A 23,409-nucleotide genomic window follows, 5' to 3' on the forward strand; every position below is an offset into this window, starting at 1 on the left:
TTCATTTGTAACTGCAGTGCCCCATTTGTGATTTGCACGAAAGAGCAACATGCAGTGATTCGTTTTTTGTGGTCGGAGGGTGTGCCTGGTGCCGTTATTTATCAATTACTTTGTGCACAGTATGGAGAAAGTGTTGTCATGAAGAAGTGTGTATGAATGCAAGGGCGTTGTGATCTTGCATGACAATGCAAGTCCGCACACCTCTGCACACACTGTCGACACTCTGATCTTGCTCCATCAGTCTTTCACCTGTTTGGTCCCCTGAAAGCTGCCCTACGAGGAGAAATATCCACCTCTGATGAAGTGCATTTGTGGCTCGCCGCTCAGCCTAAAACATTTTTTAATGAGGGAAAACGAAAGCTTGTTGATAGACGGACAAAGTGTATTGAAAAGCAAGGAGATTGTCGAAATATTATTTATTTGGTCTTTTCTAAAAGTTGATTAAAATACATTCTACAGCCAGAGTGTGGATAATTTTTGACTTTGCCTTGTACAACTGCATTGTAGACCTACGTAAACACCTTGTTTTCAATTTGTGGCCACGTGACCCTTTTGGTACTTGTGCAGCCCTCGGACCTTTAGTGGGAGCAGTAAGTTGTAAAAGCATTGATTTTCTAGCAGTCTCATGTAACATGTCCCTATTCTTTAAAGCGGAGCTAGAGCCACCAATTTAATGGTCTCCCAAAACGGCTCCTTTCAAAGCATGCTTGTGTGATCTGTCAAGGTTGCATTGTGCTCATTTAAGCTCTTAAGTGAGCTTTCAAGCACTCAAATTGCTGGTATCATAGCTGTAGACCTATGGCAACTGCATTCCAAATAGAGGCTAATGTGGCACCTTCCTTGGCTTTAAAGCCTGCAGCATATCTCCAGTCTCCAACCATACCTGTAGCATGTCTGCAATCTATGATGACGTTCTTTAGCTATATAACGAACATTGTCCAAACTTGGTTATCGACCAAGTTGACCATCTTTAATCTAGAGCGTATTGCAAAAGCGTGCTTACTCCTTTTTGATGTGCCTTTCTCTGACTCTGGGATCTATGTTAAACCTAGACTATAGATTTTTAGCATCTTCTGTTGAGTTAATTAGGATGCTGAACTGGGCAAGTTTTCTAACTAAAAACATAACTTGGGTATTTTATGGCCATTTCAAACACTTACGGGGCTATCGGGACGATGTGTTCTGCTATTTGAATTGGGTGTACCTGTCACTAATTTACTTTTTAAAAGAGAACTATAGTGTAAGTGTTTTTCCCCATAGTTCTCTTGAGGGTAACGGCAGGACATATACTAACCTCCTCCCATGACCCAAGGCTCAGTATATAGCGAGCTACAGCTTGCGGTATACTGAGACCGCCGCAGCCGGGACAGATCCCGACATTACTGTCGAGATCCACCCAGCTGCGTGAGTGACAGCGGGCTCTGCCTATCTAGAGACAGAGGCAACTGTACCTGCCCCCTCCCTCGTTCGTTCCTCCACTCAGCGCTGGAGGATCAGGGGGGTATCCCTGCGGGGAGCAGTGCCCACCAGTCAATGCTCTCTGCAGGGAGATGATCGAGAAGTGAGCGACGGTATGTGTTTGCTCACTTCCCGATCTATTGAGTTGACGTGTGACAGTTTCATTGTCAGACGTCTGCTCCAACTGAGGATGTGTGATTTTTCACTCCCCTCATAGTTCTCCTTTTAATTTTTGTTTTCTGTTATGGGCTGGAGTAAATCACTCTTTTGGTCACTAGGTCAATGAGCAGACAAGTGACAGGGTGGAGACAGAAGGTTGCAGAGCTGAAGGATCAGAATATCTGTGCCACCTTTGAATTTATGGGGCAGAAATATGTTGTGTCATTTTTAACGCGTGTGTGTATTACTGTTTTAGGATATTTGACTTGGGTTTTTTTTTGTTTTTTTTTAATGGCTGCAATCTTGTCCCTGTGTTTATCTGTAGATAGACATAAGTGATGACTTAGTACACAGAGCCGGGGTGTGCTGTAGCATGTAGCAACCATTAAGCTCATTAGACTTTCCATGCTAAGCTGCTTTATTATAGGTTGCTCGAGGATACTATACCTTGCACACCAATATTTAAAGGAACTTAAGTAATATTCTAAATATACTCCCTGGCCTCCAGTGCCTATTATCTTTACCACCGCTCCAGCTGCCACCCCTGCCCTAGCAATTATCCACAATATCTAGTATTTATGACTACATGCCCTCTTCCAGCATGTAATGGGTCCTAGCACTATCAATTTGCTTGCACTGTTTGTCTAAATGTAAGCAATAGGCATCATAGGGTTCTTAGAGTGGTGGTGGGGTATGGGTTTCGAAAAAGTGACAAGTGTGCATTAAATATGTGAGAAATTCATGAGCAGTGTAACATACAAATACAGGTGAAACTCGAATAATTAGAATATCGTGCAAAGTTCATTTATTTCACTAATGCAACTTAAAAGGTGAAACTAATATATGAGATAGACTCATTACATGCAAAGCAAGATAATTCAAGCCGTGATTCGTCATAATTGTGATGATTATGGCTTACAGCTCATGAGAACCCCAAGAACCCCAAATCCACAACCTCAAAAAAGTAGATTATTACATGCAATCAATAAAACAAGGATTGTACATAGAACAATATCGGACCTCTGAAAAGTACAAGCATGCATATGTACTCAGTACTTGGTTTGGGCCCCTTTTGCAGCACTTACTGCAATTACTTTTGCACGATATTCTAATTATTCGAGTTTCACCTGTATATAACTACTGATGCCAGTGACAATTGTCTGAACTAGTAGCTCAAATGTACCATCAGGGCTTTTGGTGTCATTAAATGGCTCACAGACAAGTGACCTTTTTACAAAGTTGATTCTTGACCTTTTGGAAGCTCTTTATGATGTTCTTTAATTGTCAAGGAAGATCAATTTATGTTTGTAGACTAAATAGTTCATTATAAAGCTGTTTAATGGAACTTAAAGAATGTTGAACTTGGGTTGATGTTTAGGTTGCAACTAAGAACAGTTTGGTTGACGTGGCTGGGTTTGTTAGCTGCATCATTTATTGATATGCCAGGTGAATGGGCAGTAAGGGGCAGCAGTTAATACATTTAAAAAAAAAATTTTTTTTTTGCCTTGGGTCAATTGAAGTTCTGTGTACTATATTTTAGATGGCTTCCCAGCAGATTTGAACAGTGTCCCTATGCCTATTTGTGTAAGTCTTAATGGAATCCGCCAGCAGTCTCTTGGGTGCCGTAGCTGTAGAACGCCGACAGTCTCTTCATTTTCTAATGGTGGTAGAATTCTGGACTGTTTTAGCCAATGGTCAAAGAGGAAAAGCTGATGTTTTATTGGCTAATTATTTAGAATTGAAAAGGCCTGAAGCCATGCTAGCCCTTTTGTTGGATATGTTGTAATACAGAAATACTTCTTCTTTTTTTTTTTTATATGACTTGCCGATGTAACATAAATGCTCAGATATTACTGTATAAAATAAATAGAAACCAGTGACTTTAGAAATGCAAAATGTTTTAAGTTAGCGGAATTGTAAAGTTCTGTAATATTGCGATGTATAGTATGTTTGTATGGATTGTTTTTGTGCAGGGTGGGACAACTCATGAGCCAGGTCAGCAATACTCAAAATTTACAGCTGTTGTCCCAACTTTTGAGGTTTGCTCTAGTTTTCAATGGGTCTGGTTTCTAGAAAATCCTACTGGCTCCTTGATTGGACAGACTGGCTGCTCTCCAATCAAGGACACCACCCCTGTTTTAATGTGATTTTGTAGCACTAATATACATGCACAATCCATAACCCCCTTTCTTTCCCTTACCTTGCAATCTTGTATGTGTAAATTTTGGTGCTTTGTGGATAATGGTCAGACAAATCTGTTGCATCTAGAAATTCAGAGCTGGGTTTCCTCCTGGAGGACTTTCTGACAGTCTCTTTATACCCATGTCACATATTTGTACCACTGTGAAAATGACTGACTGGTCATATATTTATCAATACAATGGCTCCTGGGAATTAAACTTATTGCATGAGTACCTTGCCTCCCTCGAAAGATGGAATCTCTTCTGGACAAAAAGTAAATGAATCCAGCAAGCTCCTTACTTCCTGTTTTTGAGCTGCCTTTGTTGCACTGAAATCTCAAACAGTGTTGTCAGCACTGCCCTGTACTCCCATACTGGACTACAGAACACATATTGCGTTGTGTTCTCAGTCCAGCCCAAACATACTTTATGGGGGCTGAATAATGTTTTCAGTTGTTTTTAGATATTCATATATAAATAAAAAACAAAACTAGATGAACTTTAATGGCATCCCAGTCTTAGTCCGTAGGGTTCACTATTGCGTTGGCCCGCCCTTTGCAGCTATAACAGCTTCAACTCTTCTGGGAACTCTTCTGTCCACAAGGTTTAGGAGTGTGTCTATGGTAATGTTTGACCATCCGCATTTGTGAGGTCAGGTACTGATGTTGGAGAAGGCCTGGGCTCGCAGTCTCCGCCCTAATTAATCCCAAAGGTGTTCTATCGGGTTGAGGTCAGGACTCTGTAAAGTCCAGTCAAGTTCCTCCACCCCAAACTTGCTCATCCATGTCTTTATGGACCTTGCTTGGTGCACTGGTGCGCAGTCATGTTGGAACAGGAAGGGGCCACCCCCAAACTGTTCTTACAAAGTGGGGAGCATGAAATTGTACAAAATGTCTTGGTATGATGATGCCTTAAGAGTTCCCTTCACTGGAACTAAGGGGTACGTGCTGTGTTAGGACTAGATGGACAAATACAAAACTTTGGCAGGTTATATAATACCAGTATGTGTATTTAGCTTTTTTCCTGGGGTTCATTGTTGAGCAGAAGGACTAAATGAACCAAATACTAATCTCCCTCTAGTGGTTAAGCTGCAAATATCTATATTTAATAAAGCAGCAAATATGGAAGGGCTACCATTAAAAAAATTATATACAATTTAAGGTGAGCTCTGAATAAGCTTGTTTACAACAGTGTAGAAGGTTTTGTAATGTTGTTATGACCTGAACATTTTCTCATCACCTCCGTCTCATGTGGTCGGATGTCGCAGTTGACATAGGTGCAAATTAAATCAAATTAAAATTGGTATCTTGGTTATTGCTTCTAGCCATCATGTCTGCATGTGCACTACAACTATACTTATTTAGCCAATAGTAACATTAGTCAAGTCTATTCTTGAAGGGATTACAGTCGGTATTATCCACACCTTTACTCTTGCCAGCTGTTCAGGCTTTATTGTACAGATAGGAAAAACTGTGTCAGTATGTAAAGGACCATTTTGGTCAAATATGAGCTTTTTGACTTGGAAAAAGAGTTCTATTTAAAGTGAACCTTTCCTTTGCTCATACAGGGCACAGGAACTGTTCACATGCCTCCTCCCCAGCAGCATTCACTCTTCTTACCTTGCTCTCCTGCTGCTCCATTCATTCACCATCCACATGTGACTACAAATGCAGAGACAACTAGTACTGTCACATGAGGCATACTCATGTGACATACTCAAGTGCATGTCTGGACAAAATAAATTTAAAAAAAAAACATATCCAACTATAGCTGGCCATTACTCCTATATTTTTTTTAAATTTAACCCACAGGCTGAACTAAAAAAGAGAGCAGATTCTTCTAACGCTACGAGCACGTTGATCAAGGAATTGCCACGGTCTCTTTTGTAGTCGGACAGCGGTCACCAGCCGTACGAAGATATTTCAACTGGTTCCTTCGATCAGCTGATCGATGGATGCCAGCCAAGAGGGTGCTAACAAATCCCAGGAGCCAGGTCGCCAACAGCTGGCACCTAACTTTTGAGAATTTAATTTTTTCCCCCACTAGTTAAACCCCTGCTGGCTCCTGGAGTGGATAGACTGGCTCCCGGATCCCATATTGTCTATGCCTGTATTAAAGCGGCTCTTTTGCTATAGTACAGAATTTGGATAAAGGCATACCTTTCTTTGTCAAAGTCCAAGTTTCAAGTCCACACTGAAACCACCATTCTGGGAGTGTTGGTCTACCATGTCCCCCGCAGCTCATGCTGGTTCATCATCAGATCAGCTCACTTGCCTCACCTCTCTTGGATGATTCAAAGAGCGTCATAATTACATAGGTGCCATTCTCCCTCTGTAAGGTGCGAGTGGACATAAAAAAAAAAAAAAAATAGCCTGTAATTGGGCTTTAAACTGAAAAAATATGTACCAACTTAAAGTAAACTTGTCAAAAATGAAGTAGGGAAAGCTGCTATCAAAGCTCTCCTAAAAATTATGGTTTCCTGGCTGTTAAACTATTTGCATTCAGCACTTTAAATCATTGACCTGGAACAAGTTTGCAGCAACTCTTTGGTTGCCATCTCATGGTCATTGCAACATCTTGCATTCTTTTTCCTATTGTGTTTGGGTGTTGGGACTCTGGATAACAGTCATGTCACTGGTGTTACAGGCTGACGGAACCTCTATGATACTTTGTTGCTGTTGTTGGCATATCGGAGCAAGAGGTATTTAGGTTGCTCCTGAGATGTAGTGAAGCTGTCATGTTGGATTTATAGTGAACCATGTGCTGATTTCGAGCACGCTGTGGCTGTAATTTACTGGTGCTACCTTGGGACTGTATAGTTATTTTATGAAACCATGCAAGTTGTAATGAGTTTCCATGTGATTTAGATGGGACTATGAAGTCCTCAGCAAATTGATGGACGCGTATATCCTTTTACAGTGCACAATCTCATGATATATTGTTGCCTTTTTGAGATGCAGGTTTTGCTTACAATCGAAGACTTCATTATATCGCCAAATGCTATTCAGGATAACATGGTAACCATCTAGGATTTGTAAATCTCTGTAGTCGTTGAAATCTGGTACCTGTCTGCATTTGAGTCACATCACTTACACAGGCTCTATGCAACCTTATGGATGTGCGTTAAATTGATTGCTTTCTCTTGATGAACCATTGAGCTAGCCTTGGCTAATGCCCTTTTTTTATTATCTACTGTTTCCGCTATTACTTTATATATAGTTGCTGCTATAGTCCTGTAAGAATCCCGATAATCCTTTGATTTGCAGTCACTGGAGAAAGTCGGCCATATTCTATGTGCACTGCTCGCGCCTGTGATGGACTGCAATCTCATGTTTAGTTAGATAATTTGTATTGAAGTTCTAGTCTAGTTCTAGCGAGCTTGGAGCGGTGGCTACTTTACAACACACACGGGGACCATTTGGAACAAAAGTAGCCACCCTCCAGAAGAAAGGACAGTGCCAGCACCAATTCAGAGATGATTTGATAATCTACAGCCGAGTGATGCACAAATAAGATACATTTACGATAATAGTTAAGGTACTTGAATGTATTTTTAAGATTTAACTCCTGAGTCTAGTGTCACTTTAAGCCTCTCAGTTGGCTTTTTTGTTTGACCAACCTTCCCTGTACAATCTGTAATCCAGCAGTCCCGGTAAGCTTTGTGGTTTGCCTGGAGTTTAGCTCTAAACGCACATCATTTATTAATATATGTAAAACATTTTTTATTTTTTTTCAATTTTTTTTGTACATGATTTTAATGTTTTATTTTTTTTAGTAATTCGATTTCTCTTTTTTTCAGAGATCGTTTACATTAATTTTGGAGGCTTGGGACTGGGATAATGACACTAAAGTGGGTGAGTAGATTATTATACCACGTAAGATAATTTCTACTTGTGTTATTTGTGGTGTTATACAGGCAGATTCAAAAACATGGTCTCATTCTTTTTTTTTTTTTGCTTACCCTGTCACCACATCTTACCCTCAACTAAACACAGGATGATAGCAGTTTGTGTTGGGTGTAATAGTAGAAGTAGTACGTGAAAAGACTTTAATAAACTGTTAACTATGTAATTTCTGCAACTTACATTGTAACTTGCCTGGCCTTTGTACCGAAACCTTTCCATTCCATGGGAATGTAACACCTGCCTGTGTTTGCTTTGATCAGTCTTCACAGAATTCTTCTTTCTCTGTAGTTTAATCTTTTACTATGTCTCTCCAACTGGATTAAATTTAATAACTATGCATCCTAAAAGTGGGATGGATTTTGCTCTGTTCCCATCAATTTAGAAGTGACTGGAGCTGTACATTTCTCCTGGCTGATTTTTAGCACTTTGTGTACGCTATTAGTTTAAAATAGAACCAGTTATTCCACCGCAGCATGATCATTGTGGGTAATGAAAGAGGCAACAAAATGATTGCCTTGTCTAAACCTAAAAATTGTCTCTGATATCTCAATGGGTACAGCAGGCGTTTTAATGGGGTTTTTTTTTTTTCCATGTAAAATGTTTTTGTTTTACAGAAGTCTTGTATTTCCACAAAATTTCAGTAAAATTCTTTATGGTCTTGTAAACTGCATCATTTGACTTGCCTTTGGCACTTACTGGCACTTTATGTATGTGTATATGAGCTAACCCTCCTTCCCTCCCCTCCAGATGGATAAGCAAATATTGTCTAAATACAAGAGCCACGTGTATTCTTACTTGAATCTTGGTGAGCTCTGTGTATTAATCCAATGGGACACTTGGAAGTTCCTGTAATAAAGACAGGTCACTGCTGCTCTCTCCTTGGGCAGGGTGATTGGTCTTATCCGCCCACCTCCTGTAGTTTTCTGCAGGCAGCCTGTAGTGGGCTCTTTCTGCACAGGTCATGTGCAGCACTGTGATGACGTCACTGATAGTTTTATAAAGTAATAACTAGGGATGCACTGAAATTTCGGCCGCCAAAACATTTTGGCCGAAAATGGCACTTTGGGCAAAATGCTGAAAGTGCTATCTTTCATTTGAAATGGCAGTGCATCCATAGTCTCTATCCTCCCCCCCTGGGTGGTGCTCTGTGTCCCGTCTGACGCAGCGTCCAGCAGAGAAAGTGTCTGGAGGCCGAGCTTGGAGGAGAGCGCTTTGAGCGTGTTGCAGGAGGATTCCTCCTCCCGCTCCTGTAACAGATCAGGAGAGCGTTGTGTGGGCGGAGACAGCTGTCACAGGAGGCTGAACCGGCGGTAAGGGGGAGGGGTCAGCTGTCAAATGAGACCGAGCTCTCCTCCCCGCACTGCTCGCACAGCCTCCTGTGATAGCCGATCCAGGATGGAGACTGCTATACAAACATTCATCGATCAAGGATTGCTGAATGTTTGTAAATAATTGGACATAGTATGAGTTACTTTGTACCAGTTATGACTTAACAGGTAGTGATCTTCTACTACTATTCATGATTGTGTACATAGTAACTCGTACTATATCCACAATGTATGAATAAACAGGAACACTCTGTATAGAGGATTCCTGTTCATTCAGTGCTGGGGCTGCAGAAAGATTGAGGACCCTGTGTCTACAATCTCTTTTTATATTATAAAAGGGAAATATCAGGGGTCTGTTTTAGACCACTGATATTTCACTGACGCACCCAGCAGTAAAGTTAAAAATAAATAAAATGTGCACCTCCTAGTAATTAAATTTGCAAAGGCATTTGGTGCACAGAGTGGATTTATATGCTTTGTGGCTATGGAGGAATATATTTAAATAAACACCATTGTGCCTGGAGTTCAGCTTCAAACAGTTGTAGCTGTTGTCTGCAGGATCCGTGCTGAGAATGCCTTCCTGTCCAAACTTCCATAGTCTTGGCATATGCACATTTATGCTTTCACAAGTCGAATTTTTCTTGTGTGTCCAATAACTCGGACATCCAGCTTTCGACCACGTAAGGTGATTACTGGCCAGTGGAACACATTGAATGTTCAATAGTTGAAGGATCCATGCTGTCTTATTATTGAAGGGCTTTCCCCTAGTTTTAAACAGTGTTTGAATCTTAACTGAAGTGGTGTTTATATTTTCAGACATAATCGGCATTGACCAAAGAAAGATTATAGTAACTCTGTAAACGGCAACTTGTCGCGTCTGTAAATTCCCATCAGATTTTGTTACCATAATAGAGATCAACTGGAATAAAAACAGATCCAGCTATGTATATATGAGTAACCTTAGCTACTGTCTATATATAATCCTAAAATATTTCTTAAAACTGTCCTGCAGCCTCTTCCTTCTGTCCTTGGCTAAAAACGAATGGTCGATTTTGCTGTTTTCAGGAAGGTATAGAGTAAAAAGAATGTGCAGGAAGCCATCACATCCTGGATGAGGTCATCAGCTTTGTTAGGCCTCTGGTCGGAGGACCCTCTGGAGAGGGCTGACTTGTTCAGCTATTTAATTGCATGCAAAGGAGAGGTGTCTCAAACCTCATAATAGTGCTTTAGAGAACCAAGCCAATGTGTTTTTAATCCATGGTTTGATGTGAAAGGAAATTAAACTGCTCAAGTGAGTGGATGTTGGGAAAAGTTCTGACAACTTTACTAGTTATTTGGGTTGTCTTTTCTGATTTTTACACTCAAAGGTGTTTTTACTTTCCTACCTCTGGGACACCATAGGGAACATTCTCTGCATGTCCAAGCAAGAATTTTCTATGGCCTTCTTCTCCGGGAACCTAAACTCAACCCAATCCTGTTTTTAAAGATGCACAGATCAGGAACATAGCTTGCCAAGAACCGGTTCATGGGTTCTGATTTAATATAACCTATGGTTTTGCAGGTATTACTGGGTACCATTAAATCAGTTGGACTTTGTTGTCCCTGGTTCGTTATTAAAGGTGCACCGAAATGAATACTTTAAAAACAAAACCGATATGAAAAAAAATGTCAGGCCGAAACTGTAAATCTCTTTTTCTGCAGCCCTTGTTATAAATGAAACGGAATCCTCTATACTGAGTGTTGCTGTTCATTCATAACTTGTGGACATGGTATGTTTGCTATAACCACAATCATGAATGAACAGGAGGTGATGTAGATCACTTCCCATTCATTCATAATTGAGGACACAGTAAACATATGCTGTTCTCAATTATTTACAAACACTCAGTGATCACTAATCACTGAGTGTTTGTACCTGCTCTCCATCCTGACAGCTGTCACAGGAGGCTGGGTGGGGAGGTACAGGAGGAGAGCACAAGCCTGCTGTGACAGCAATGGCTGTCACTGCCCACACCGCCACTCTCCTGATCTGTGACAGGAGGCTGAGCGGTGCGGGGAAGAGACGCCAGCCACTCTCAGCGCTCTCTTCCCGCACTGCTCGGCCTCCTGTGACAGTTTCTCTCCTCCCCGCTGGGACACAGAGCAGCACCCAGTGGAAGGAGAGAATTCACTGATGCACCGCTATTTCGGCCAAAAAAATTGCACTTTTGGCATTTTTGACAAAAGTGCCATTTTCGGCCGATATATCAGTGCATCCCCTATTCCTTATAAATATGATGCTCCTATGAATAGCTTTTTGCTCTCCCACACCTACTTTGTTGATGCTGAATCTTGCCTTTTGTTAAAGTGAACCCAACATCTAAGTATGCTAAGAAATGTGTAAGTCTAATACCGTATATACTCGAGTATAAGCCGTCCCGAATATAAGCCGAGGGTGGGAAATGAGGCAGCTAATGGTAGATAGATACCATTAAAATACATTAATATTTATTTAAAAGAAAAATAACCTAGCTCTGTAAGTGGAAAAGCGGGTACAGGGCTACATACAGATCATTTAATACATTCATGTTAGTATAATTGTAAATGTATTGTCTGCACTGTATTAGCAGTATATACTCTATATAGAGTATATACTGCTAATACAGTGCAGACAATACATTTACAATGATCCTCTGCTAACATGAATGGGTTAAATGATCCGTAGTACATGATATGTAGCCCTGTACTATGGGTAATTTAACCCATTCATGTTAGCAGAGGATCATTGTAAATGTATTGTCTGCACTGTATTAGCAGTATATACTCTATATAGAGTATATACTGCTAATACAGTGCAGACAATACATTTACAATGATCCTCTGCTAACATGAATGGGTTAAATGATCCGTAGTACATGATATGTAGCCCTGTACTATGGGTAATTTAACCCATTCATGTTAGCAGAGGATCATTGTAAATGTATTGTCTGCACTGTATTAGCAGTATATACTCTATATAGAGTATATACTGCTAATACAGTGCAGACAATACATTTACAATGATCCTCTGCTAACATGAATGGGTTAAATGATCCGTAGTACATGATATGTAGCCCTGTACTATGGGTAATTTAACCCATTCATGTTAGCAGAGGATCATTGTAAATGTATTGTCTGCACTGTATTAGCAGTATATACTCTATATAGAGTATATACTGCTAATACAGTGCAGACAATACATTTACAATGATCCTCTGCTAACATGAATGGGTTAAATGATCCGTAGTACATGATATGTAGCCCTGTACCCGCTTTTCCACTTACAGAGCTAGGTTATTTTTCTTTTAAATAAATATTAATGTATTTTAATGGTATCTATCTACCATTAGCTGCCTCATTTCCCACCCTCGGCTTATATTCGGGACGGCTTATACTCGAGTATATACGGTACTCGTAGGGATTTATTACTTCTTAAGATCACTGTATTCCCACAGTGTGAATCTTGGGCGAAAACAATGTCTTGTGCTCATGATGTGCCATAATGTGGCTGTCCTAAAAGTGCAAGAAAAGTAAAGATGTTCCGTATAGCAACTAGGTTCCAACATTCTGTGGATTTGGAGTTTGTAAACCATGCAGCAGTGCTTGTTCCTGAATTAGACTGGTATCTGCCTCCCACAGTCCCTTTACGACAGAACTTAGACTGGGAAAGGGAGAGACAGCACAAGGAGCTTGTCGGTTGTGTTGTGGTGCTCATGTGCTATCAGATAGCAGAGGGAGGAGCTCATCAGTTTATCTCCCTGTCAAGTCACAGGCTGGGGGTGTTGGCTTTCGAACGACAATACCTATAAATGGTCGAGAAAAATCTAATCTTCTGTCCTGCCGGGCACAGCTGTACAAATTATAGGACTGGATGGACAGAAATAAATTTCTTTAGCAGGCATAGCTGCTGACATTTCATCTGTGTTTTTTTTAGTGGTATACCTGGAGTTCAATTTTAATGCACTCTACTCTATACCTTGGTTTGCTTGCCCTATAGATAAAGTTTTTATTTTGACGTGGCCTTACTCCATCGTTCAGTGCCCATGGAATCTAGTGTTGGCCATGCACTCATTCCCTTCTGCATGTTCTCGCTTACATCTGCATGCTAGCCTGACATCCTGTCTGTCTTTTTCTTGTCCAAGAGCCAATAGATAGTTTTGGAAATAGTCAATGTTGATTTAGACTAACACATGTCTGCTGTTTCTATATCGTGTCCTCAAAAGGTGCCATGGGTTTTATAATGGGGAAGTTCTGCTGCTAGCATGCAACAAACATGAAAATGCACATAGCTAGTATTAAGGCTCTGAAGTGCTTCATCGTGTTTTGTTCTGTCCATAACAAGGTATAGGAAACGGAACAGTCTGAGAATGCAGGGTGAGCTGGACAGTCTGTATCCTGTTCATAGTGTTGACTAGGAAATGCCTTTTTTGTTTAAATAGATGAAAAAAGGGCAGCTTCCAACAAAGGACCTCTCCTCCTCCATGATAAATTTGTATAGCAGTTAACAGGTTTATGAAGTATATATGGTATGTTTACAAAACGGAGTTGACTATACGAGGCCATATTTTATAGGTTTTTAATGGGACTCCACCCACACTTTTTTTTTAATTTTATTTATGGAATTGAGAAGGATAACAAACTAAGATTTTTTTTTTTTTTTTATGCATCTCCTATTGGAGTTTTGTCACAGGATCAGGACATGAGGGCAAATTTTTGGAAGGGAGATGCTATTTTCTTTTTTTTTTTGGTCTGTCTTCCTGTTGGGTGATATTTCCTTTTGTTTCCTAGCCTAGAGGACACTCTTCCTTTTACCATTCTTAAGTTAAGCTGATTGTTTAGGATTTTTTTTTTCCCACCAATGACCAGCCATGATGTGCAAACTGTAGGAGATCATACTATCTAATGGGTTGCTACACTTTTTGGTCTTGAGACTGTAAAACATAAAAAGAATAGTAAAAGCTTTTAGGTTTAAAAATTTAACATAAAACCAGGGAATTTGCATAATTTAACATAAATTCTGTTTTTCTAGATGAGAGCCTCTTGATCGACCGTGTTCCTCATGCTGGAGTCATCAACCCCGAAGACCAGTGGACACCCTTGGTCTTACATGGCCACGTTGCTCACTTTGATGTGAAAATCAGAGTCAAATGTGATGAAAATTACTATGGAGTAATGTGCAACAAGCTTTGCCGGCCAAGGAATGACTTTGTTGGCCACTATACCTGTGACCATAATGGCAACAAGGCTTGCATGGATGGCTGGATGGGGGAAGAATGTAAACAAGGTAGGCTAACTCTTCAAATTCTAAACTGATTTTTGACTCGGCCTGAATTTATTTTTCTGGTTACAACATTGCCTGCAGGTTACCAGTGTTAGTCTTTGAATTGATCTCTGTGATGCTCTTTGGCTGTATAATGGCCAAGTGGAGTTTGCAAACAGGAAAGTGGCACTTGGATATGTATCATTCAATGATTGCTCTCTTGTGTCCTGGACTAATTTGCTCTCCATTGGACTAAAACCTGTTAATGTTATCGCAATTATATAACCAAGGAAGAAAATGCTCTTGTCTTGTGGTGTTCCTTATCAAATGCTTTATAGTGTTCAACTGGCCTGGAAACAATGTCTAACCTATTTTCTTTACAATCTACTATTTTCAGCTATTTGCAAGCAAGGATGCGACTTGTTGCATGGTGGATGCTCTGTTCCTGGGGAGTGCAAGTAAGTTGGAATACAACCTATATGTGACTACTGATCAAGTTGGTGTACTTATTGTTCAAGCCCTAGAGCAAGGATTTTTTTTGTTTTAACTTTATGATTTGGCACCCCTACAACCCCTCCAATGGATTGCGCATTGTCTCCTACCCCCCTCACTCAGTGTGGTGGTTCATCTTTGCTGGAGGTGGTACAGTGCAACATATTCATTCCCTGGTCCAAGCACTCTGCCAGCACTCCAACACCCCTCTGTTGGTGCACCTCAAGCTCCATTACCGCCTCACTGTTACCATGGCACTTGGCAAAACCTCAGTCTCTCTGCTCTCACCACTGCAACTACTGCCATCCACAAGTTCTTGCCTGTTCAGGAATAGGTAATATTGCTCCATATGTTTTACTGGAATGTAAAATTCTGCAGAATGTGTTTGCATTCATGACATTTGTCATAACCACCACAGGTAGGTTAGCAATAAGATGCTCTGGAATTCTATACAAGTTAGGTTTTTTACTTGTGAATTATGTGTTATTTGTTAGAATTGTATTATTATAGCACAGAATTAGATTTCTGGAGTGTTGTTACTGTTCCCTTGGTTGATGAAAACAGTTTGCCTTAAATTGAGTGGGGGATAGCTTGAGGTTTAGGTGTGTCGGCCTTTTGTCTGTACTGTAGACTGTAGTCTCCATTTGTGTTTCATTTTATATCATTTTTTAAAGCTCAATGAATATATGGGCAAAAAGGATTAGGTTGATGTGTATCATTCCATAATGAACAGTGGCTGGATGATTGCATTTGTACAGCTGGCTGTTCATGTTTAGTTATCTTTACATGCAGATAAGGTAAACATAAAGAAGTTAGATGGCGGTTGACTGCTTGTAGGCATATTGTGATTGTCTCCCTATTGAGCTGATTCTGTCCTGAATAGGTGATGATGCTTATGTCTTTGAGTACCACCTCCCACAGTGGTCAGTGGCTAAGGTGTACCTTGGACATCCTAAGCATGTATCCCATTTATATATTTATACATTGTGTTTCACTAGTCACAATTACCTAAAAACATGGAAAGAATGTTTGCAATCGAAAGTGTCTGCAAATAAATCCTGTTCTATATTCTCATGGCCACACACCTGCAGAAACTGATTTATAAAACTTTGCTTAACAATTGCAATTTTTAACAGTTTATCCCATGAAAAAGGAGCCACACAATATTTCCTGACACATTCAGATGCAGAATTGCTTTAAAACAGAATTATGCAGAGTAAAATACACTCATCCCCATAATTAGAGCCAATGTGTGACCCTGCAGGTGTCACACATTGGTTCAATAGATCAAGAATGAAGCCCTCAAATACAGCTGCGCTCAGTTCTTAATCGTCTCCCTGGTGAGAGCGGTGACTGTCAGTCACGGCTCCACCAGGAATTCCCCCCCCCCCCTCCGTTCCCCCAGTGCTGACAGGAGGGAGAGGGCCAGCACAGCTGGCTCTGCATCAGTCACTCAGGTGGCGGGATGAATCCTGATAATTGTCAGGGTCTTTCATGGTTGCAGCGCAGATCTGCACTGTCAGCATATAGCAAATGATTAGTTTTGTGTCACAGGAAGACATAGTAAATGTCCTCCTGTGACCCAAAAAAGGTTGGGCCATAGTTTTCTTTTTAAGTGTAGCTTTTGTCCAATGAGTTGCTGAAGCTCCAAAGGCAGCCACTTGCGTCCCAATAAACATCAGTTTGGCATGTCTGTCCTAAAGCAAAGGACCAGAGATTTGACCTTCCTCCAGCAGTCTCCTTTCCTTGCTGTGTGTTTTTGGTGCCTGTCCAATTTTGATATTGAATACAGCCAAAGTCTGGTTGGTGTATGTGGTGACCCAAATGGGTTTTCTTTTGCTATTATTCATGAAACTCCTCGTGTGTTGGCAACTTGCCTAAGCAGTTTTCAAGCACTTGGTTGGGGTTTTGGGAAATTTTGCTCTAGACCTAATGTCTTCAGAAATGCTGTGGTTTTTTGTTTTTTTTTCCTAAATGGATCATGTATTTTGCAAAGCAGGAATACATTAACACAAGCCAGCTGTGGATAATTCTGCTACTCATGTTTTGTGAGCCCTTTTTTTGGTTAATTGGTCATTATGGCAGTATACATATTTTTTTCTGTTTTAGCTAGTGATTAAATGTTCCACTGACAATTATTTTGAACAGGTAGCCACATAGATAAAAGCTTTTATGGTACAAGTGATCAGGTGTGTATACTTGAATTCTACCAGCACCAGTGTTAACGTGAAGAACAGTAGACATTGACTGGGAATAAATAACCAGAACTCTTTGGCAGGTTGTGGGTCAAAATGTAGTTAATTTTCTGCCCTTGACTTGCATGAGGGTTCCTGTGACACCAAGAATAAAAATAAGCCAGACCACCTGAACTGTGGCAATTTTTAATCAAACAGAACATACTACCGTGCTACATTATTCTATAGATAGTTGGTTTGCGATGCGAAAATGTCGAGAGTGTGATTCAGCAGTAAGCCACCTCGGATCAAAGTCTGCTTATCTAGCAACGTAAGTCCTGCAGAGACTGAAATGTTACTTCTTTGTCGACAAAATTCGTCAGCGCCCCTTTGATCCCAGCATTGAGTTTTGGTATAACCTGATTAACATCTGGCTGGTTCAGCCACAGATGAAACAGTGGGCTTGTTTATCTCTTCCGAGCATAGTGGGAATCTGTTTATAGACTGAGCCATGAAGACTTGAGCTGATTACGGTATCTCCTTAATCTTCCCTTACAAGACTTCTTGGTTTGTGTGCTTTATAAATTCCCTGGTGGATCTTATTTTGACAGCCATTTTTTTTTTTTTTGTCGTGTGCATATATAATTTTGCATATAAGTATTATGTAATCTATACATCTATACAGCCTGCAGCTAGAGCTCTAGTATCCTCTTCCCATTAGTAGCATGATTATTTTTCAGCTGTACTGAAACCCATTGTTTACAGAACTCAGTGAGTCATAGAGCAGCGCTTCATTCGTTACTTGACAGCTCAGTCTGAGGTTTCATTTAGTCACATGGAGCTGCAAAGCAAGCTGCTCTTGCGTGCGGTCTCCGATAACCGTTGCATTCCTTTTTGACATGCATTAAAGAGGACCAGAACTTTGAAAGTTTGTACCTAGAAAGTCAAGCAGAGAGCAAAATATTGTTTGCCAGTATCGCCTGTAGGCTTCTTGTAACTTTTTTATCTTTTCCCTGTTTACTGATTTACCATGTCTTGTATTGCACAGTCTCTGTGTTTGATGTTTGCAAGTTATTTAGCTGTAAAAGCCTCGGGGCTGGTGCAGACTTCGGCGATCCCGAGACCGTGATCGTGTGCAGGTGCACACAGCGGTTGTCGCGTGGCCCCGTTGATATCAGTGGGATTACATCTGCCTGGCAAATGCTGAAAAGAGCTACATGTACCTTTTTTTTGGCAACATGCACCATGCTGTTTTTAAACTGCGATCGTATGCGATTGCATGCGTGGTATCATGGCAGGAAACTGTGGGATCTGCCTGGGATGCCATTAGAAAATAATGGCACCGGCAGCGCTATCGGCAGTGGTGTGCGATTCTGTACCCGCACGACCACCCGTACGGTTTTGTGCACGATTGCCACGCATTCATGGATCGCTGAGGTGTGATCCTGGCCTCACTTGTGTAGACATCCAAAGACTGCTGCTGGGCACTGCCCTCTTAGATGTGATATCAGTAGACTCGGCTGTCACTTAAGTAACCTGTATCTCCCTTGGCAGGGGCATAAACCTTTTAAATGATTTAAATTTTTTTTCCTCTTGGCTTTTTAAACATTTTATTTTTTTTTTCTTGTTTTTTTTACCTGCACTTTTTTTTTAGATTAATGACTAGGCCACTTCACACATGGAACATTCTTTGCAAAAATGTTATGGATGAAAATTGACACAGATATAACTGTTGTAGATGCTTTTGATGTACCACCTGCATGAGATGCAATTCATAAACCTAACTCCCCATTCAGACCTATAACTTGGGTGCGATTAAGCATTCCTGCATCAAGAATTTAGGATTTCCTGCAGCAGGAATCCCTAATTTACAAGCGACATCTGTCACCCATGCAAGTTAATGATCAGGTATCAGCCATTGCATTTGAATGCCAGCACATTGCATGTAGTCGTATGTGATATGATTACATGTCGTTAATCATATTGCATACAATTACATAGCATTTCTTAACAGCATGTAATCATATCACACCTGCAATGTGCTGGCATTTGAATGCAATGGCTGATACCTGATCATTAACTTGCATGGGTGACAGATGTCGCTTGTAAATAAGGGATTCCTACTGCAGGAAATCCTAAGGTCTTGATGCAGGAATGCCTAATCGCACCTAAAGTTATAGGTCTGAATGGTGCCTTAGGTTTATAAATTGCATCTCATGCAAGTGATCTACAACAGCTACATCTGTCAATCATATTGCATACAATTACATACAGTGTTCCGGCATTCAAATGCAGAGGTTGTCACCTGATTAACTTGAATAGGTGACAGCTGACACTTTTTTGAATGGCAGATTAAGGATTCTGGCTGCAGGAAATCACAAGTTATTGACTCACAAATCCTTAATCACACCTAAAGATATAGGTCTGAATGGAGCCAAAGGCTGGGTTCACACCTAGAGGTATCGAATATGCGCGTTTGTCGCGCGGTTTGTGCCATGCGTTTTTACCGCGATTCGCGGTAAAAAAACACTTGCGTCAAACGTGCGTTTCTGATGGCTACCTGGCTTTATCCCAATGGATACGCGCGGCAAATACTCCCCAAAGAAGCTCCTGTACTTTGGGCGTAGGACGTTTTGCAGCGCGTTCCTACGCGCTGTAAAACGCCCAGGTGGGAACCATGCCCATAGGCAATGATTGGTTTTCACATGTTGAGCGTTTTACAGAGCGTAGGAACGCGCTGTAAAACGCCCAGGTGTGAACCAGGCCTAAGTGTGTGTTTTTTGTGTTTTCAAAGTTGATTGTCTTGTGATCAATAATTCATTAACAATGGAGTGCTTAATTCAAAAGATTGGAGATTTGGGCTTTCCAAGGAAATGGGCATAAACGTTTAATTTGCAGTTTAGAGTTTTGATATAAAGCTGTCAACTTTTCAGTTGTTTAAGGATCAATACCTTTCCATTAGTACAAGTTTAGTTTCTATTTTAAATTCAAATGTTGCCCAACTTAAAGTGCATGTAAACCCAAGAACAAAATGTGAAGGATTGCATTTTTCCTGTCTTCAGATGTGATGACTGCATTCGTTTTCCTATGTCCAGCCTTTTTCTTTTTTTAAATACTTTACATGCTTATTCTAGGTCATTGAGAGCAGCAACCATAGACACCATAATTCTCTCAGTACAGGTTTCCTTTAACCTGAGGTACATTTATAATTTGGTCTGACCTCATTTCCGTTATATTCCTGGCAATGTTTACAAGTTTTGACTTCCTGACATTTTTCCTGTAATAAAATGCGACCAGCAAGCAATGCATCTATTTATTCTGCCTTTTTTTTGTAAACTAGTGTCATAGTATGATTGATTGATATACACTGAGTGGCCAGATTATTATGACCACCAGATCTCAATCCAATTGAGCATTTGTGGGACGAAGTTGAAAGCGCCATCAGGCAGCTGGTTCCACAACCATCAAATCTCACAGAACTGGAGAGTGCTATTCATCAGGAGATATATATCAATCACTCTAGAACTTTCACACCAGACCCATTTTAATGCCCACACCCGTTCCCCAGTCATATGTCTCGGAGCCTTCCTTTGGGGAAACATTGCTAAAAAGTGTAAAGTTGAGGTATATGCCCCACTTTTTAGTTAAAAATGTTCTGCATGACACTGCTCCCTTTTGGCCATCTGGCTTTGATCAGCTTTTGGGGTTCTTTTAAACCTGTTATGTATGCAAGACGTGGTACAAAAAAGTAAATGTCTCCGCACACTCTGGGTGCTTTGCTCTTGGGTTTCAGTGCAGGTGGTTGTACAATGAGATGGCTGCAATGCGGTATGAGCACCTATGCACAGGAGTTCAAGTAAATGTTTAGCCATTACCCACATGTGCCTCCTACACTGCCCTCACTAAAACATGTTCCAATACTATTTTTAGTGTTTGCTGGTTCCTATACTAAGAAATTGCTTTTATTACTCCATGTGGCATATTAGTCTTTGAAAATCATTCAGGGGCCGCTGCTGGGAAGATGAGCAGGAAGGTAGGCATGCCCCCCAGAGCTACATCTCCCAAGAACAGTTTCCCTAAACACCGTATGTTGGCAGGTGGATAGGCTGGCTGGGATTTCAGTGTGGCAAAGGTATTGTTGTCTGCTCAAATGGAGAGAGGAGCTTATTAGATTTTAGGGAGCTAAATGGGTATTTTGCCTCACTTAGTGTTTTTAAAGGGATAAAACATGGGTGCGTTTTTATGTGTACTGAATGTTTATCTTATTGTGCACCAACACTTTGAAGGACTGCTTTTACCTTTTCATTAAAAAATACCCCAGTGCTCCTGATGACAACCTCCTCTGTGCCAAAATTTTCTCAGATGCAATTCCACATAAACTCCCCATAACCTAAATAGTGGTTGTACGCCTACGCTTGTGTCTCTACTGTGGAAGTAAGAACTTGTTTACAGGGCAACTATGAGGTGAGTGATTTCCACTCATCCTCCTCCTAGTTGGAGCCGACCTGTGACAAAGAAGCTGTCACAGGTCGGCTCTATCGATCGGGAAGTGAGCAGCCGACCTGCTCACGTCACGATAGTCTCCCTGCAGTGAGTGATGACTGTCAGTCACCGTTCCCTGCAAGGATTCCCCCCTCCCCTCTTTAATCCTCCAGCGCTGAGTGGAGGAACGAACGGGGGAGGGGTGGGCACAGCTGGCTCTGCCTCTAGATAGGCAGAGCTAGCTGTCACGCAGCTGGGCGCTCTCAGTTGCCTGCGATATACTGAGATTTGGGTCACGGGAGGAGGTTAGTATGTCTTGCCTTGACCATAAAGAGAACTATGGGGAAAAACACTTATCCCATAGTTCTCTTAAGTAAAGTTTGTATTTTTAGTATTACTGTATTGCTTACATTCTTCTGAAAGTGGTAGTTACCGGTTATGCTGCCCCTCTGGCTCTAGTACTTAGACCAGTGATGGCGAACCTCGGCACTCCAGCTGTTTTGGAACTACAAGTCCCATGAGGCATTGCAAGGCTCTGACAGCCACAGACATAACTCCCAGAGGCAGATGCATGTTGGGATATGTAGTTTTGGCACAGCTGGAGTGCCAAGGTTCGCCACCACTGACTTAGACTGATTCAGAATAAGTAGGGGAAAAAAGCAGTTCTTAGTGTTGAAGCCAAAGGGCCAGGTTGACATCCAGTCAACAACTATTTGCAGAATCCACGCTGGCAGCCTCTTTTTCTCATAGGAATGGTCTCCTAGGTTGCTAAAGAACATCCTTTCCTAAAATGGAAAAGATAAAAACTCAACTTATTTTCGTGTGCATTGGATGCCTGACTTCTGATGGTCTGATGACTTCGGAACAGTGGTTTAGTAGACACTGACACTTTGAAGGAAGAAGTAACATACCATACTAATGTTTTGGCCTGTAGTAGCACCATGACTATAGCTACAATTTTAATGGGTGAACATATAAACCGAATTTAGAGACCCTGACAATCTAGGACCCATGCACTTCTGAGTGGTAGTGCTGACCCATGACGCACCACGCTGCACAGATCATTTGTTGCTTCTCTCCAGGGTTTCATACTCTGCCTTAGAGAGTCAGAAGTACAGATTGTGTTTTGTCCTCGAAGCCTATTCCGCTTCACTTCCTTCCCCTGTTTCTCTGGTTAATCTTCCTTGTATTCAAGGTGCCAGCTGTTAAGATCTTTTAAAGAATGAGTTTGTTACCCCCCATGATATTCCATTTTGAAGGCTCTTCCTCCTCTTTGCAAGGTCGTTGTATCCTACACAGAACAATAACATGGGAGCAGGCATTAAAGTTTGGAGCCTGATAAGGTTACCTAGACTACACAAATGCTATTTGTTTGTGTTTCCATCCCGTGCCTTATTTTACAATTTGTTAATGTGCTTAGTCAAAAGACGTTTTTGTTCATAATGCTCTGTAGTGCAAGTCATTTTAGGTCTCTGGCCAAAAGCTGTTTACCGTCGCTAATCTCGCTTACGGTTAAATACACAGATGTAATGCATATATGGGAGCTGTTTTCTCTGATTGGACAATAAACAAAGACAAACCCCATTTTGCACAGCTGTGTACACTGGCATAAATTACTTCATTTTGGCAACCTTTTATTACTGCTTCAATCAGCCTCGTTGAATTCTCAATAAGCAGCAAACTACAGATCTGATGATTAAAGACCAAATGAGGACCTGGCTGGTGTGCCAATCCTTATTATAAATAAATCTATAGGAAATCAATTATAAATTATAAAGCATGACTGAACATTAATCCCAAAGCCTACTGACTAGTGTAACTGACGCATTTCCCCCATGGGCTTAAAAGAGAACTATGGCCTTAACTTTTTTGGCCATAGTGCTCTTTAGGGTCACAAGAGAACATATACTAATATCCTCCGGTGACCCAAAACTCGTATATGTGTGTAATATA

General features: G+C 41.0%; 1 protein-coding gene across 2 annotated transcripts in view; it reads left to right on the top strand.

Annotated features, from left to right (window-relative positions):
* JAG2 (jagged 2) overlaps nt 1-23,409 on the top strand; it is an 83,944-nt gene that overhangs the window by 26,157 nt on the left and 34,378 nt on the right. For both annotated transcript variants that reach the window (XM_018556572.1, XM_018556581.1), the window contains exons 3-5: nt 7,597-7,651; nt 14,078-14,332; nt 14,706-14,766. In XM_018556572.1, the coding sequence (XP_018412074.1) occupies nt 7,597-7,651; nt 14,078-14,332; nt 14,706-14,766 (371 nt within the window). The remainder of the gene's footprint in view (nt 1-7,596; nt 7,652-14,077; nt 14,333-14,705; nt 14,767-23,409) is intronic.

Source organism: Nanorana parkeri, unplaced genomic scaffold (assembly GCF_000935625.1).
Source record: "Nanorana parkeri isolate BGI_ZX_2015 unplaced genomic scaffold, ASM93562v1 scaffold12, whole genome shotgun sequence".
Classification (NCBI taxonomy): Eukaryota; Metazoa; Chordata; class Amphibia; order Anura; family Dicroglossidae; genus Nanorana; species Nanorana parkeri.